Source organism: Triturus cristatus, chromosome 8 (genome assembly GCF_964204655.1).
Source record: "Triturus cristatus chromosome 8, aTriCri1.1, whole genome shotgun sequence".
NCBI lineage: Eukaryota > Metazoa > Chordata > Amphibia > Caudata > Salamandridae > Triturus > Triturus cristatus.
In genome coordinates this window covers 245478296-245494806 of record NC_140591.1, presented here as the reverse complement: position 1 = coordinate 245494806, position 16511 = coordinate 245478296, and the positions used below count along the sequence as shown (strand labels likewise).

Sequence of the window (16511 nt, the reverse complement as noted above, 5' to 3'; positions counted from 1 at the left end):
ACACTGGGTAATCATGTAGTCTACTGCCTTCTTCTCATGTCTCAGCAACAAAAGGTACATTCCCATGGTCCTTAAATGTGCTCCCTACTGATTAAGAGGAGACTTGTCAACCATCCTGTCTTTGGTCTACCCCTCTCCTCTGTACTTGTGTTCCAGCCTCCTTGCAGTAGAAAGATGATCTTGAAAATTTGTCTCTCAGCATAAGATTACATTCACAAATAGTGGCAGATAAGCCCACACCAACTGGTCACTCAAATTTAATGTTGCTCCCCAAACCCATGGAGAGAACCAAACAGTACAAAATGCATCTCATGTAGATGTTGATCACTGTCATGGAAACCGCCTTCCAAATATGTGCACAGGCACTTTACATTCCTTGTTAGAGGCAGGAATCCCTCAATCTTCATGGTTATGTGTATCAGCCCCAGGTTTCCAGCTAATAAAGGGCTGTTCCTATATTTCTGTGTCCTTGGTAGACCTGGACACAAGATGCGAGGGATGGGGAGGGAGCCCATTTCGTTTCTGAAGGTCCTTTGCTGTGACCATGGTTCTGGCCACATTCCTTTGTTCAGGTGCTCTACTTCCAAATCACAGGCTGGTCTTCTAAAACAGGTATGACTCTGGGAAATGGAACACAAAGAATCTTTCCTGCTCTGTTGAAGGGGATGTAATTCTAATGGTTACTGCTGAATTAGGTGGGGAGACAGAGCATCAAAGATGGACATTCAGGAAAGGGGAGACAGCATGCGTCTCATTATTATTAACCTTATGAAGCATCCTGCAAACTCTGGTGTACGTACAATCAGGGGAATCTCCAACCTGGCATATCTTTATGTATCTGGGAACACACCTCTCACTCTCTGGGATATGAAGGAGCACAGACATGGCAGATTTATTTATTTTAGCAGACAGGTAAAAAGGCCAATAGTCTAAGACTATAGATCTGTTGCAAACAACTGCCAGTCATGTCACAGCCTCGTCACAGGGATGGTGGCCATCCAAGAGGAAAGAAGTTCTATTTTAGGTTGACATCTATAGCAATTTATGGAGAGTGAACTAAAACTACACAGCAAATACAAGGAGATGATGGACGGAGTGCTGAAACTTTTCAAACACTCACCCCCAGTCACAGATCTGGGTTGAATCCATCATCATTCTTTAGCTCACTTTGCCACCCCAGTTTAGACACAGCTATATGCAAATCAGTCTTGACCCTGTGCCTCATGGGAACAGTCCAGCCCGAACTGCTAAGCCATGTCTTCCCTGGACTGGAAACAAGCATCCTGGGACCGGTTTCGGGCTAACAGCCCTCTTCAGCCAGGCTAGCTTGAATCCAGTGGCAAAGTGAGCAAGGGACCCACGTCTGGGCACACCCTGCCAATTTAGGGCGAACAAAGCAAACACAAGGAGATGATGGACGGAGTGCTGAAACTTTTCAAACACTCGCCCCCAGTCACAGATCTGGGTTGGATCCATCATCATTCTTTAGCTCACTTTGCCACCCCAGTTTAGACACAGCTATATGCAAATCAGTCTTGACCCTGTGCCTCATGGGAACAGTCCAGCCCGAACTGCTAAGCCATGTCTTCCCTGGACCGGAAACAAGCATCCTGGGACTGGTTTCGGGCTAACAGCCCTCTTCAGCCAGGCTAGCTTGAATCCAGTGGCAAAGTGAGCTAGGGACCCATGTTTGGGCATACCCTGCCAACTTAGGGCGAACAAAGAAAACACAAGGAGATGATGGACAGAGTGCTGAAACTTTTCAAACACTCACCCCCAGTCACAGATCTGGGTTCAATCCATCATCATTCCTTAGCAAACTGTAAAGGCATTGTGAGCAAAGAAATGATGGATTTAGGCCCAGGTCCTAGGATTCTTGTTTATAGTCCAGGGAGGACCTGGCCTGGCAGTTCGGGCTGGACTGTTTCCATTGGGCACAGGGTCAAGACTGATTTGCATATGGCTGGGTTCAAACTGGAAAGGCATGGTGATCAAAAACAATGATGGATTTAGGCCCAGATCTCTGTACTGGGGTGAATGTATGACATTGTTCTGCATTCTGTCCATCAATTGTTGTTTTTGCATTTGTCACCCCGAGTGGGATGGGTATGCCCAGACATGGGTTCCGTGCTCTCCATGCCACTGGAGTCAAGCTATCATGGCTGAAGAGGGGTGAAACCCCCAAACCGGTCCTAGGATTCTTGTTTCCAGTCCAGGGAGGACCTGGCCTGGCAGTCCGGGCTCGACTGTTCCCATTGGGCACAGGATCAAGACTGATTTGCATATGACTGGGTTCAAACTGGAAAGGCATGGTGAGCAAAGAAATGATGGATTTAGGCCCAGATCTCTGTACTGGGGTGAATGAATTTGTAGTAATCCACTCTCTTTGGTAAGTGTTGAAGTTGGTTTATTAGAGCAGATAAATACACAGCCACCTTCAGCTTCATAGCATTACTGGTTTAACTTAGAATCCTGTCATAGCTGTGATTCTATTACATCACAGCCTACCAAACCATTCTACTCATTTCCACAGTATGATATTGTTCTGTATTCTGTCGATCAATTGCTGTTTTTGCATTTGTCACCCCGAGTAGGATGAGTATGCCCAGACTTGGGTCCTGTGCTCTCCATGCCACTGGAGTCAAGCTATCCTGGCTGAAGAGGGGTGAAACCCCGAAACTGGTCCTAGGCTTCTTGTTTCCAGTCCAGGGAGGACCTGGCCTGGCAGTTCGGGCTGGACTGTTACTATTGAGCATATGGCTGGGTTCAAACTGGAAAGGCATGGTGAGCAAAAAAATGATGGATTTAGGCCCAGATCTTTGTACTGGGGTGAATGTATGACATTGTTCTGCATTCTGTCAATCAATTGTTGTTTTTGCATTTGTCACCCCGAGTAGGATAAGTATGCCCAGACGTGGGTCCCGTGCTCTCCATGCCACTGGAATCAAGCTATCCTGGCTGAAGAGGGGTGAAACCCCGAAACCGGTCCTAGGATTCTTGTTTCCAGTCCAGGGAGGACTTGGCCTGGCAGTTCGGCTGGACTGGCTAAGAAGACAGATTCCTGGCTATTCTCCCAATACGCTTGCATGGCAGCATCTAGGTAAGATGGTCTAAGAGCTACTCAGGCATAGTTCTTAATCCTACTGACGACAAAAAGGTTGCCAAAATTCATCAACAGACCCTCATACAATAAGGAATGCTAAATATTGTGTTCTGCATAAAATAATGAATAGAACATTATAGAGGAAAGACCATTATTTACCAGTTTACTAATGTCTGTGACAATCTAATTGCTCACAGTGACTCATAACTAAGGATGGTCAAGATAGACCTCCACAGCTTGACCTTCAGTTTCCTCAATTCTGTTCAAATAGAGAACTATGGATACAAAATATATTCGCATCATACAATAATGCTGGAGAGATTTTAGCCCCTTTTGCACAATGACATTTCTCATACACTTTGCTTCAAGTTGTGAAATAATTCCCTTCCATTCACTTAGGCTTTGGATTCCATTGCATTTACCTCGATTTTCCAATTTATTCTAATATTAACTCAAAGACCAAGATAGCATAAATGTATAATATTCTTTATTTATTCACTTTTCAAATACCAGCATATGATTAGGCAATGTGATCAGGTGCGGCCAGTGCAGGTAAGAGCGGTGAGGCCGGGTTGAGAGGAGGGGGGGGATTCGAGAGACGACCCCGAGGGAAAATTAAATAAATAATACATTTTCCCTCGTCTGTCGAGTACCACCGTTCTTACCTGCACAAGCCGCTGCTGAATGTGATATATTGGTACTTTACAAAGCCTTTACATAAATAAATGAATGCAATATGTATTTCAGATCATTCTCATGTTGGTATTAAAAATAAGGGGAAAGAGATTGGGGCGAGAAGTAAGGGAGACTGAATGTGGGGTGAGGTGGATCTGAAGCACTGATTGTGCAGTTAGAAATGCAGGATAATCTACGATTTCCTTCAACGCCGGAATTCATGTTCCAACAGAGAACCGCTTCAAATATGCATCATCCGTTTTCAAATTCAGAGGACTGTTTTTAGTTACAATCAACAAGCATAGAAGTGGTTTATTTAGCACAGTAGAAAACATATTTCCCATTGAACTATACCACGTTGCCGAATGGCATCTCCAAATAGAAGAAGACAAGGACTCAAAGCAGCTTAAAAACAAACTTCGAAGAAAAGGGCCTTAAGACTGTTTTGTCCACAGTGGAAACTTCAAACAACAAAGCAAGCGAACCATGCATTCATTTCTAGAACAAACCAGCAGGCTCATCTTAGGAGAAAAAAACAGTCATTTAACTGCAAGTGTGCATAAAACTGTTGGCCCCAAGCTAGTCTGCAACGATACGGGCACCGTAACTATAGATTTATGATGGAAATTCGAAAACAAATCGTAAAAGCCACTTGCCGAATGTAAAAACATAACCAGAATAACACTGGAAGCAAACTGGAAACGTCAACACCCTAAAGTTTAAAATACTTGTATAAAGTCCCTGAGAAAGTTTCCTTGAACCTACTGGCAATAGTTACAGAAAGGCAACTACATAACAAGTGATCAATTCGTTTCCAGAAGCAATTTCTAGATGCGATTTATTTCCAGCTAAGTCTTGATCTCTGCACCTTAGAAATTGTTTGTTTGCATGTGATGTATGCCTCCAATTGTCAATTGTAGCTATGAGGAGGGCATTCCTTCCTAAATATGATAATATCGACTTTTTGAGATAGATCATTCATTCACAGATCGCACCTAGTCTCCAAGGTTTGAAAGGAGCTTATTTTATGCTAGAAAACAAACCACTCTATTGAATATCTCACCTCATCTAATCTCCCACATTTTACAACAAGCATTTAAAGGAATATTGAACGGTAATCTGAAGCATTACAAGAAAATAGCATGGAAATGGATATGTATTTGTGTGGAAGCAAATACCTGTAGAATACTATTAGGTTAAAAGGTCAGGTGACAGTTGCACTTTCAAGCCAGACCTAAACATATATGTAGGTTAATGACTGCCATCATTCCATCTGTGCTGCCTGCAGAGAAAAACCCTCTAAACCATCTAGTTATCTAAGGCACTCTAATAGCATTACAATGTCATGTGTGTGTCCCTGAATGTTTATGCTCAGGCAGCTGGATAAATAAACAAAATGTTCACAGCTGTGTGTAGGGTAAGCACTTTTTTGAAGAAGCACACAAATTCTACCCTATAAAAACATGAACTTCACAGGTGGTTATATTAGACCTACTCCTTAGACAAGGTTGTTAGATGGGAGAGGATTGGGATCTCCAGGGTGAGAGATGTCTGGCAGGAAGAACACCTTAAGTCCAATCAGGCGCTGCAGAAAGAGTTTGGCCTACATAGATCTCAGTTTTTTAGATACATGCAACTGCGCCACGAATCTGGAAAAACATTGTGGCTCCTTGGAGAAAGTTCTTGAATGTAGCCCTCTGGAGTTCCAGATCCGGATGTGACCTATTGCAGAGAAAGGGATTTTGCAGATTTATAATCTCTCATAGTACACTGCCCTGAGTTGTTTGTGGCCCTCAAGGGCAGGTGGAAACAGTGGGTGGGGCCCCTAGAGAATTCAGATGGTAGAGATGCCGCATGGCACCCAAAATGCAAGTTATATCCTCATGGGTTCAGCTCATATTGCTTAATTACCGGCATACGAACTACAAAACGCCTGAGTGACTTTGGTGCGCGGGCGACCTAATGTCATTGGTGTGTTGGGGCTGATCAGGGACCCCTACTCACTTCTATCACATGGTATGGGACTGTCCTGTGATGGTGGGATTCTAGGGTAGGATCACTAGGGTCCTGTCTAGGATGCTGGGGAGGCCCATTGACAACTCTTCCACTGCCTATTCTGTTGTGAGTCCTAGAGAGGGTGTGTGATGCCAGTGGGGACAAGACTGTCGGGGATTGGGGTGGCACTGGCAAAGAGAGGTATTGCTAAAGGCCCTCTCCTCCCTCACTAGCTCCCTGGAAGCAGACAATGGGCTGGTGTGCAACACAGGAGAAAGCCGAATACAAGGCCCGGGTGTGCCATTGTATGGGGAAAATGGTTGGAGTACTATGGAGTACAGTGAAGGATATGTTCGGGTGGGATGTGGGGATATACTTAGTATTCCCTTATTTTACTGTATTTTCAGGCCTGTGGACATGTTGTGGGTTGTTGTGTGTTTCAAACATCAATAGAATTCAGTTTATAAAAATAAAAAACATGTACTACCGGCTCCCAACATGTGGGTAGAGCCAAAAGCCATCTCTAGTGACACTCACATAATTGGCCGGTGTCAGCTGAGCTGTTAAGCCAGACCATAATAGGCGTCATTAAAGGGGAGGTGCCCTTGATTTACCCAATTGTTTGGAATTCTATATGCTTCTGTAAGAAATACAATGATATACAACAGGCTATGTTTAATTAGTTACAATTATGAAGAATTTGTGTCTGCTGCAAGATTTCATGCCACTACCAAATGATGGCTTAATGCAAGAAACAGTATTGCATTACTGTTCTTTTGTGCTAGATGTGCCATTCCACAAACAATCAGCATGATTGAGCACTGGTGTACGTTTGAGTTTAAGTTCAAGCATATTCATAGGTGATTCTGGCATACAGAAACTGCCTTCCACACACGCATAAATACATCACAAACAAAAGAATGAAAACATATTATGAGGCTATTAAAATTGCACACATAAGACCTCCACCGTGGGCACGTAATGTGCAAGGAGCTTTAACTGCAGAATAGCACAATTGGTTTGCTAGTTTAGCTTTATGGGGGATGTTAGAGAGGGGGACCTTGAGTTTTTCAGACTTATATCCCAGGTTCTTCTCAGATTATTTTCTGCTTGGTCCCAGAACTTTGCTAGGTGTCTAGATAGTCACCATGCCACCATTACCACCTTTGGAATATTGCTTAATTGGAAAAGGTTGCATCATCATCATCATCATCAAAATGCAAAATCTTCTTTGTTGACAGTCTATTTGATGCTAGGGTTGGCATGGAAGTGGCAAAATTACGTGTTTTCTTTTTAAGCTCTAAGCACTTAGGTCCCAGCTATTGAACACGTATCTTCCTGTCTGCCTAGTTACCTCCATGGAAATGTCACTTAGGAGGAAGAAGATGCATTCATCATCAGATTCAAGGTATTCTTTGTCTATGATGTGTTTCATTGGGGTTCTCTTGATGTTGGCATAAATGGGCATTTTAACAGAAAACGTGCGATCAGAAGGCTTTGTTTTCATTACAGAGGCAATTTGCAGTACAGTGTCCTTTCCCCCTAAAATCAATCAAACAATGAATGAATAAAGGCATTTATATAGCGCACAGCTACTCAAAATAGTCCGACATCGCTCTCAATGAAGTGGGAAGCGCATTCCAGGCCTGAGCACCAAGGAACCCAAAAGAGGAGCCACCTGAACGGGCATAAGATATTCTAGGAACCGCTGCCAGATTAATAGAGGAGGATCTCAGAGTTCTAGAAGGAACATAGCGGGTAATCCTTCTACAAAGGTACCTAGCACCCTTTCCGTGAATGGCCTTTAAGAATAACACCATGGCCTTAAATCTGATTCTATCTTTTACTGGGAGCCAATGGAGTGCTCTGAGATGAGGGGACATATGAGTCCTAGCTTTCAACCTGAGATAGACTCTGGCAGCGGCTTTTTGTGCCACCTGCAGACGCTTGAGAAGATATTCTGGGAGGCCAAGGTAGAGTATATTCACTTAGTCCAATCTTGAAGTAATCAATGCCTGGACCACGGATTTCCTGGAGTCTAAAGACAAGAGTGGAAAGAACTTCCTCAGCATCCTAAGGAGTCCAAAGCACATTCCCACCACTGATTGGACTTGGGCCTTCATAGATAGGCAATGGTCTATCAAGACGCCTAGGTTCTTTACCGTTTGTTGTGCGGCGAGAGGTGGAGACATATCTTCTGGCCACCAGAGTCTCCAATCATCTGGCGATGGGGTGCCGATAAAGATAATTTCTGACTTTTCTGGATTGCATTTGAGCTGGTTCATTCTTAACCATGCAAACACTTTTGAGAGGCAGGTTTTGATCTTGGCTCCCTCAAAACTCCTACCTTTGTCACAAGTGAAAAGGAGCTGTGCGTCGTCAGCCTATGAAATAACTTTTGCTCCGTTTGTCTCCACCAGGACAGCTAGAGGGGACATATAAAGATTGAATAATATGGGGCTCAGAATGGAGCATTTATAAAGAGCGGCTAATCACCAGATAGGGTATTCAGGCACTTGCAGGTCTCGGAGGCTCATTCGAACAGCCAGGTTTTGAGGGCCCTTTGGAATTCCAGAAGTGAGGTGACAATCTGGAGTTGCATTGGGAGGCTGTTCCAGGTCCTTGCTGTGATGTGGGAGAAGGAGCGTCCTCCACTTCTGCTTCGGTAGATGCAGGTATTATGGACAAGTGATAGGGAGGCCGAATGTAGTCTTCTCAACGGTTAATGGAAGCTCTGGCGGTGGTTAATGTAGGATGGTCTTTTGTTGTGTAGAGCCTGTGTGTTTTTGTATCAACAGCTTGAATTGGCATCTCTTCTGTACAGGGACCCAGTGGAGTTGCCTGAGGTGGGGTGTGATGTGGATTAGTCGGGGAAAGTTGAGGATGAGTTTGGCGGTGGCGTTCTGAGTGGTCTGAAGTCTCTGTGTAGGCGTGCTGCGATTCCTACATAGAGAGCATTGCCGTAGTCCACTCAGTTGGCAATGAGGGTCTTTGTAATGGTGCGTCTCATGTGCAGGGAAAGGCACTTGGAGATCTTACATAGCATGCGTAGCGATAAGAAGCAGGTGGAGGAGACGGCGTTGATCTGTGGTTTCATGGTAAGCTTGTTGTTGATGATGATTCCGAGGTTTCTGCCAGGGTCAGAGGGAGTGGGTGCAGGTCCTAGGTCTGATGGCCACCAGGAGTCATTTGACGGGTGAGTAGTTGCGCTTTATAAGAATCTGAATCTAATTGCTGTCTCGTTTCGCTGTTCTCAGTTCATGGGTGTACCAGCTCGCCTTTTTGGAGGTTTTTCCCTGGATTTTACTCTTAATGGAGGTGATGATGTTGGCGCAATTGGTGATCAAATGATGAGCAGTTTGATAGGAGACCAATGCTTGAAACAAGAAGAGAAAAAGTAATTGCCTACACGAATTGCCTAAAATGGCAATGGCTTGATCTGTAAAGGTGGTGCTTAGTTTAGTATATTGGGTTCCTGTCTGGCTGCTGGGGTGAACTGGAGCTTATTGTAGCAGAGATTTGGAGGTCTAATCAACAGACCCCATTAACAAGGGCTTAACTGAAGACATCTCAGAGCTCATCACATCTGCCTCTGTTTAGCAGACCCATCCTACATTCCTCTTGTACTGTTGCATTCCCCCAAATTCACACACTAAGGGAGGAGTATCCAAAGTGAGCCCTGAAAGGCCGGATCCAAAGCAGATTTTCAGAATATCTGTATAGGGTACATTTACAAACACTTTATCTAAATGGAGCACAAATAAGTAGTCTGCGGTTATCCTGGAAACTGGACATAGATCTGGACCGATTTCAAAAACAGCTGCCATAAGCAATTGAAAGACTGCCTGTACAACCTCATCAACACCATGGACAACATATTGCTGAACCTATCCACTCCAGAGGTAACACACTTGATCTCATTGTAATTGTCTCACCCTCAATTCAAGACATGTCCCGGATACCCTTGGATTGGATAAACCATTTCACTATACCCCTGTTCATCATTCACACCACACCAACAAAGTGCTAAGGTGAAACACTCCTTCAAAGACTTCCCCATGCAAACGCTTGAAAAAGGACTCATCAATCTCTCATCAGCCAAATCAGATGTCAACGCAATGTTCACTATATACAAAACCATTCTAAAAAAACATTCAATGTGCTATTGAAAACATTGAAAACATTATTGCCCAAGCCTTCAACGCCATTGTACTCACAAGAGCTCAAAAAGAACCAGGGTTCCATACACAGACATGAAAAGAAAGTGCTTGTACCAAAGACCCTCGCAACCTTACCCAATTCAAAATACTCCACTCTCCATGCAGATCATTCATCACTACAGCCAAAGCCACTTTCCACAAGATTGTCATCAATAAACCAATTAATTGAAACAAAACACTCTTCAAGGCAGTTAAGTAATGCATCCATCCCCCACACCAGACCAACCAATCCCACATCTATTGGCAAGTGCAGCTCCATCAATGATTTCTTCACATAAAAGATAAACAAAATCGGAACCCTTATCAACACCAGCAGACAGCTATGCAACCTTGAACCTTGAACCTTTCAATGTTCCACTCTTAAGGGGACAGCCTTCAACTTCCTCTGAAATACTGAACTCACTGACATCCTGAATCGGTCAAGGCCACCACCCAAAAAGATAACATTCTACTATCATCTATCATAAAATATCTTCATGGACATGGGCTCACAGCCTTCCTCGATATCATCAACTCCTTCCAAGGAACCTTACCAGACAACCTCAAAATGGGGCAGATCCTCCATTGAATGGAAAGCCCACCATCTAACGCCCCATCACCCTCCTAACCACCCAACGATCATCAGAAAAAGCAACAAAAAAGAGGTTTCCATTCAAATTCAAGATCAAGTCAGCATCAGTAACCTCCTAAAGAATAACAATACAGCTTCAAATCATGCTGTAGTACAGAGACTGAACCTTTTCAGGCAATAGGTAAAACATCCTAATCACTGACAATAGTGAGCTCATCTCATGACCTTACACGACCCATGTTGCATCCTTCAATAGTGTAAACCACCATGCGCTCATCCACAGCCTGGAATCATGCATGAACATCTCTGACATGGTTCTGGAATGGTTCATCTCCTACCTTGCCAACTGCCACAGATAAGTCATGCTAGGAGCATCAAGATTCCAGAAACTCCCAATCTCCTGCTCCCAGTCTCCTGCTGAGAATACAGGGCTTTATCCGGCCCCTCATTTTCGTGCACCTCTGCATAGAGCTCTGAGGAATCCTACTAACTGACAGCAGCATCAAAATCAATCAGCATGCTGATGTTACACAATTATAACTGAAAGTCTTCTCAATTCACAACATCAACCATCTCAAATCCTTTCTTGGTCGAATCCAGAACTGGATTTCAAGCACCTACCCAAATCTCAGCTCATTCAAAATAGAACCTCTGTAGATCACCAAAAGCACCAAACAAAAACACAGCACCAAAAAACACAGATTCAAGCCTAGCTATTCAAAATTACCATGGACAACTTCACCTACCAGCTAACAGCCAAAGCAAAATAATTGTAATTCCTAGTTGGCACACACCTCTCTTTCAAGAACACATTGCCAAGAAAACAAGACAGCATGGTACTAGTTCCCCTCCAGAAAAAAGTTAAACTTTTACTACCGGAAACCGACTGAAGAAAAAATCTTAGACCTTTTTCAGCTGAACAGATGCAATGCTGTGCTACTACTCTCGCCCCAAGAATGGCATCTTACACTTTTTAGCAAGGCTCGTCAAAGGCTTGAATAGGTTCATCACCCAAATAGTAAAAGAACTACATTGGCTTCTCTGGCAAGCCTGAAATATTTTCAAGACCTGGCATCTAACACAGGGCCACCAGAAACAGCAACCCTTCATACCAGTTGAGAGAATAACCAAGGCCAGCAGACAGTGCCACAGGAGGAGCTAGGACATTACACAAAGAGCCAGGACATCACCTACAAAAAAAAGGAATGTCAAAAAGAAAAAAAACAAAGCAAGCCTTATATCTCCCAGAAGTTAGAATCTATGTACAAATGCTTCTATTGTCTTGTCTGGTTTATGCTCCACTACTATAACTGCAGTTTATGCTAATTACCAATCCAGCCAGTCAGTACCGCATCTCTTTTCATGTACGGTTTGGATGCTCACATACAATCCTCAATCTGCGCATCTAGGATTTGGAACAGCAGCCTCATGAACATCATATCTGCTCCTATCTTCTTGAAATACAGAAAGGACCAGAAGACACACTTCTTCAGAGATCTCTGCGCCTCTGCATGATAGGAGCTAAATATCCCTGAATGTTATGCTGCACAGTCACAATCATGGTTGTTGTCTCAAGGCCACACCCTCTGTTTAGCATTCAATAGCTTTCTAGGAAAGCTTGCTCTCTACATATAGAACTACGAATATATATACATTTATACATTGAAAGGTGTGGCGAAAAGTCTTTGGCTATTGGTTAACTGAAGAGCATGCCATATGCATTGTCAAGGCTACAGGTAGGCCATCACTATAGCACAAAATGACTATTTGCAGTCATCCACCAATAAAGCTGAAAATCCATCTAAAGAAGTCTTCCAAGTATTCAGGTACCACCATCCTGGTCTGTCTGATAAGTGAATGTCATAATTCAGTGACAAAAGCTTTTTGCACCAAGCTAATCTCTCTTAGTCTGCTTCCCTTCTTCAGGAATCTAAGTCGCCAATGACTGCCTATTCCATAAAACATATGTTCACTTGAGTATATAACAATTATGATTTAATCTCTTGCCTGTCTTTTTGTGGTCCTTGCAAAGCTAATACTGTTGAACTCTGCCAATCATCCATAACACTGATTAGAACAAGATTTGCCATGGCACCCTTTATGTCTTGGGCAGCGCCTCAAAAACTAAAGAACACCACCGCAGCACAGCTATTACAGTGTAATGCCAACACAGAAATCCTGATTAATGATAGGCTGATCTCTGGATTCCCATCAGTTGCAGATGTTTTTGAAACTGTGATCGCTGTACAGTTCTTTTCTGACGAAGAAAAAAAAACACTTTCTCTGTGACTTCTAGTCTTGCTTCATGCCAAGCAGAAACACCAAGACCACCCTAACAAATATCAGCAGGGACCATTGGAAAGACTCTGTCTAGATCTTCACTAACCGGTCGGCGCCCTTGGACACAGGGACCCCTGGTTCATGACCTCCCAATCAATAGAGGCGATAGCTACGCATTCATTAGGTCATTCGTGGTAAATTGTACAGAACAGATGCTCATACAAACTCACTGTGGCCTTCTACATGGAGCTGCAGGGTTCCCACGATCTCTGGTTTTTCAACTAGGTGAATATCATAATCAACTGCAATTTAGGTTAACACTTGTAAGCCGACAACCAGATCAAGATATTGAACGATCCGGATAATCGCTTCATTTTCAGAGAGTGCCTCTCACATGTACATAAGTGGGTAAGCCAAAATTGTCTTTGCATCAGTACAGTACATACAGAAACCACGCTCAGACTATGCAGACATTTAAGATTAAATGCTTGATTTGCTGCTACTCCTGTTCCCACAAGCAAAGTTGGAAACTTGTACGCATCTTCAGCTCCAAGTTACCCAACATTATGGATGCAAACAATGTACCCAAGAACAGTTTGACAGCCGTTGATGCATTCGAGAAGTACTCCGTCTCTTATAGACATCATTAACTTACCCTTGCAGTGATCCTATTTGTAACCCCTGTCAAAATAGAGTTTAAATAGGTGGCTTCTGTCAGAATCATTGTGCAAGTTCCACGGAGTGAAAATGCTGCACTCAGCACACCTCGTGTTCGGGAGTACAAAGAATGATCACATCTTGTCTGCACAGATGTATGTCCACTTTTTCCCAGTCAAAGAGAAAATCAACCTGAAACTCTCCTGAATTGTCCACAAAGCGCTGCACCTGTAATTATGTAATTACAACTAACAGAGAATTTAGAAAACCATTACCGGAAATCCTCCGCAATGAAAAGGCTTCTTGAAGGAACGTTCATGTAAATCGTTACAAGATCAGGTATTTACTTTGTTGTAATTATGTTAGGTTTACAGTTGAGGGGAGTAGTACTATTAAGGTACATTATAAGATGATGTGTAGGGTTGAAATAAACATAGGGTTAGTGATACTGCACATGTTACACTGTGGTCAAGGCTTAGTGTAAGGATGTAAAGTTCATGTGTGGTTAGGGTTTAAATCTTGATGGGTTTTCAGTGAGGGTGATTAAAAATATTTTAGTTATATAATCCTCAGTTGTAGATAGTACACCGTGTGCGTAAAGTAGTTGTAATTAAAACATCTGTTTGGAGTCTAATTGAAATTGCCTTCTGAGTAACGGTCTCCTCTGGAATGACAAGGATCTCCTGCACAATGCTTCTTCGTCAGAAGAGACTCTGCCGAAAATGCCACCTGCCACATGTTTTTAATTCCTCACTTAACTTTCCACTCGGAGTGCTTTGACCCTACTGTCTGCTGTGCTAGCTCTATATAAAGACACTACATGGACTAAATAGTAAATCCAGAAGTAGGGACGAAGACACACACACTGCATTTATACGTACACACGCAGCATACACTCGTGGACATATCACTGATGGGGTGGAGAAAAGCATGGCATAGTTCATAATATAATAGCTTCAGTTGGTATTGAAGAGTGCCTTCACTGGTCTGCACTCTGCCCTTCCCATTCTGTATCTGGGTAAACATCACTTCATTAACAAAAATAACCATTCAGTACATTGTATCTGCAATAAACGGTCTTGTAACATGTAAGAAGGATGCTTTCACTTCTAAATCGTTTATTTTCAACATAATGGCAACAAAACTTAGGTTATTTTTTTCAACTAACGGATTTCAAATGAGTATGCGAACTTCATGACGCTTTAATGCGATCCAGGATAGCACGCTTACTGTGTGTGTTCTATTTCACGGAGGAAAGCCATTGATACCCATTTCAAATAAACAAAATGCAAGGATTGCCTAAGTGATTAAAAATATAAACTACATAACGAAGAAGTCGGCAAAGAAAATACATTTTAAGAAACAATGTAAAACATGACAGATAGCAAATATTTGTTTTTTCCTGAAGGACTGTCCAGCCCGCTAAGAGGTACAAAAAACCTTTCATACAAACATTTAACCCACAATCATAAAAAAGCCGAAGTCAGGACATTGTTTTGCGATGGTTAGAAAACAAAAAATGTACAAAATGGAGAGAAAAACACGAAGTACTGTGAAGTAAGTCATCATAACAACTTGATAATCTCAGATGGCTGCAAACACAGGCTACTAAATTTTTCTTTGTATGGGTGAGGAATGTTGCGAGTGAGTTGACGATGGTGGGGGCGGGGCGAGGGGGGTTAGATGAAAGTACTAGTAAAGGATACGAGTAGGAACTGGCTCTGCGCTGTGCGTGCATAGTGCTCTGCGGGCGGGGAATCTAGCCGCGCGGTGCCCGGCATTCACTCCCCGACAGCGGCGCAAGTAGGACATGAAGGGCGAACCCTGAACACTTAGCTCATGGACTGTCGTTGCACAGCGTGGCCATGCCCTCCCCCGGAATCAGCTGCGGCTCCGGTGTCTCTTTACGCTAAGGGGAGGCAGGGCTGTTCACCTCTGTGTTTTCGGACCGCGCAACCAGATTCCTTCCGCCATCTTGACAACCAGAGACGCCGCTATCCTAGCAACGGTATCCCCTGGCAACAGTAGCAGTAAAGCTAGAGAGGCGGGACAACTTCCGACAACCAATAGCCGAAGGACAATGTACTGCCTACGCAGTGGACCGCACGGCTCTTATTACGCAGGCGCAGGTCACGCCAAGGCGTGTCACGGCAAGACTAGTCGAGCAAAACGTAATTGAATTTTGTGCACCTATTTTAGGCGGTGGAGTGGTTTCTCTCGTAAAAGAATAAAGAAGAGCTCCTAATCAGGACTGATCTAAACTCCGGCTTTTATGATTAGGGCTCTTACTGTTATAACGGTTGATTAGGACGCCCAACCTAAGTAACATTTTCGGACGATTTTTTTTCCTTTTTTGTGTGTTAGTTCTTAGATAGCGCGAGCGCAAACTCGAACCGAAGGTATTGGAGCGAATTACTTTAGCACCATTTATATTACACAAGGACGCATTAATTTTTGGTAGGCACTGGTGGATTAAGTGATTTGCCCAGAATTGCAGGATGTTGAGTGGACGCCGACAGTGCTTAATTTGTAAAATATTAAGTGCAGATTGTTAAGAATATGCTCACGCTTAGATGAAGCAGAAAGATCCTTTAATTAACATAAACCAACACATGCTCCAGCAGGGAGGAGCGAATGACGACTTGCAGTGTCGGCGATCAGCTGTCAACTGTCAGTGGAACAGTTGGACAGCTGATGACCTCACAGGTATGGTGTCCGCGCAGGGACACACAGTGGCAAAACTAGAACGGTGTCCCAAGTGGGACATAAGAGGAACGTAACACATCTTCCCCCTTTGAAATCAACGTAAAAGTCTGGAAACTATGGAAGGGTTGACAGGTCTCAAAGAGGTAAGTATCATTCACAAACAAAGTCTTTGAGCTTCATGGGTGCCCCCAACAATCTTCCCGCACGTGTTCTGCGGACTAGTGGTAAATCTCCTTCAAGCGGTGTGGGTGGCAACTTGCGCCGGTTTTCCTTAATGGCCTGAGTGTCGTTTATCGTTATTGAT

General features: G+C 43.5%; 1 protein-coding gene across 3 annotated transcripts in view; it reads right to left on the bottom strand.

The window, feature by feature from the left end:
• Positions 1-15532, bottom strand: part of CEP126 (centrosomal protein 126) — a 315130-nt gene extending 299598 nt beyond the window's left edge. For all 3 annotated transcript variants that reach the window (XM_085621438.1, XM_085621439.1, XM_085621440.1), the window contains exon 1: positions 15208-15532. In XM_085621438.1, the coding sequence (XP_085477564.1) occupies positions 15208-15239 (32 nt within the window). In that variant the 5' untranslated portion in view covers positions 15240-15532. The remainder of the gene's footprint in view (positions 1-15207) is intronic.
• Between the last annotated feature and the right edge of the window lie 979 nt (positions 15533-16511).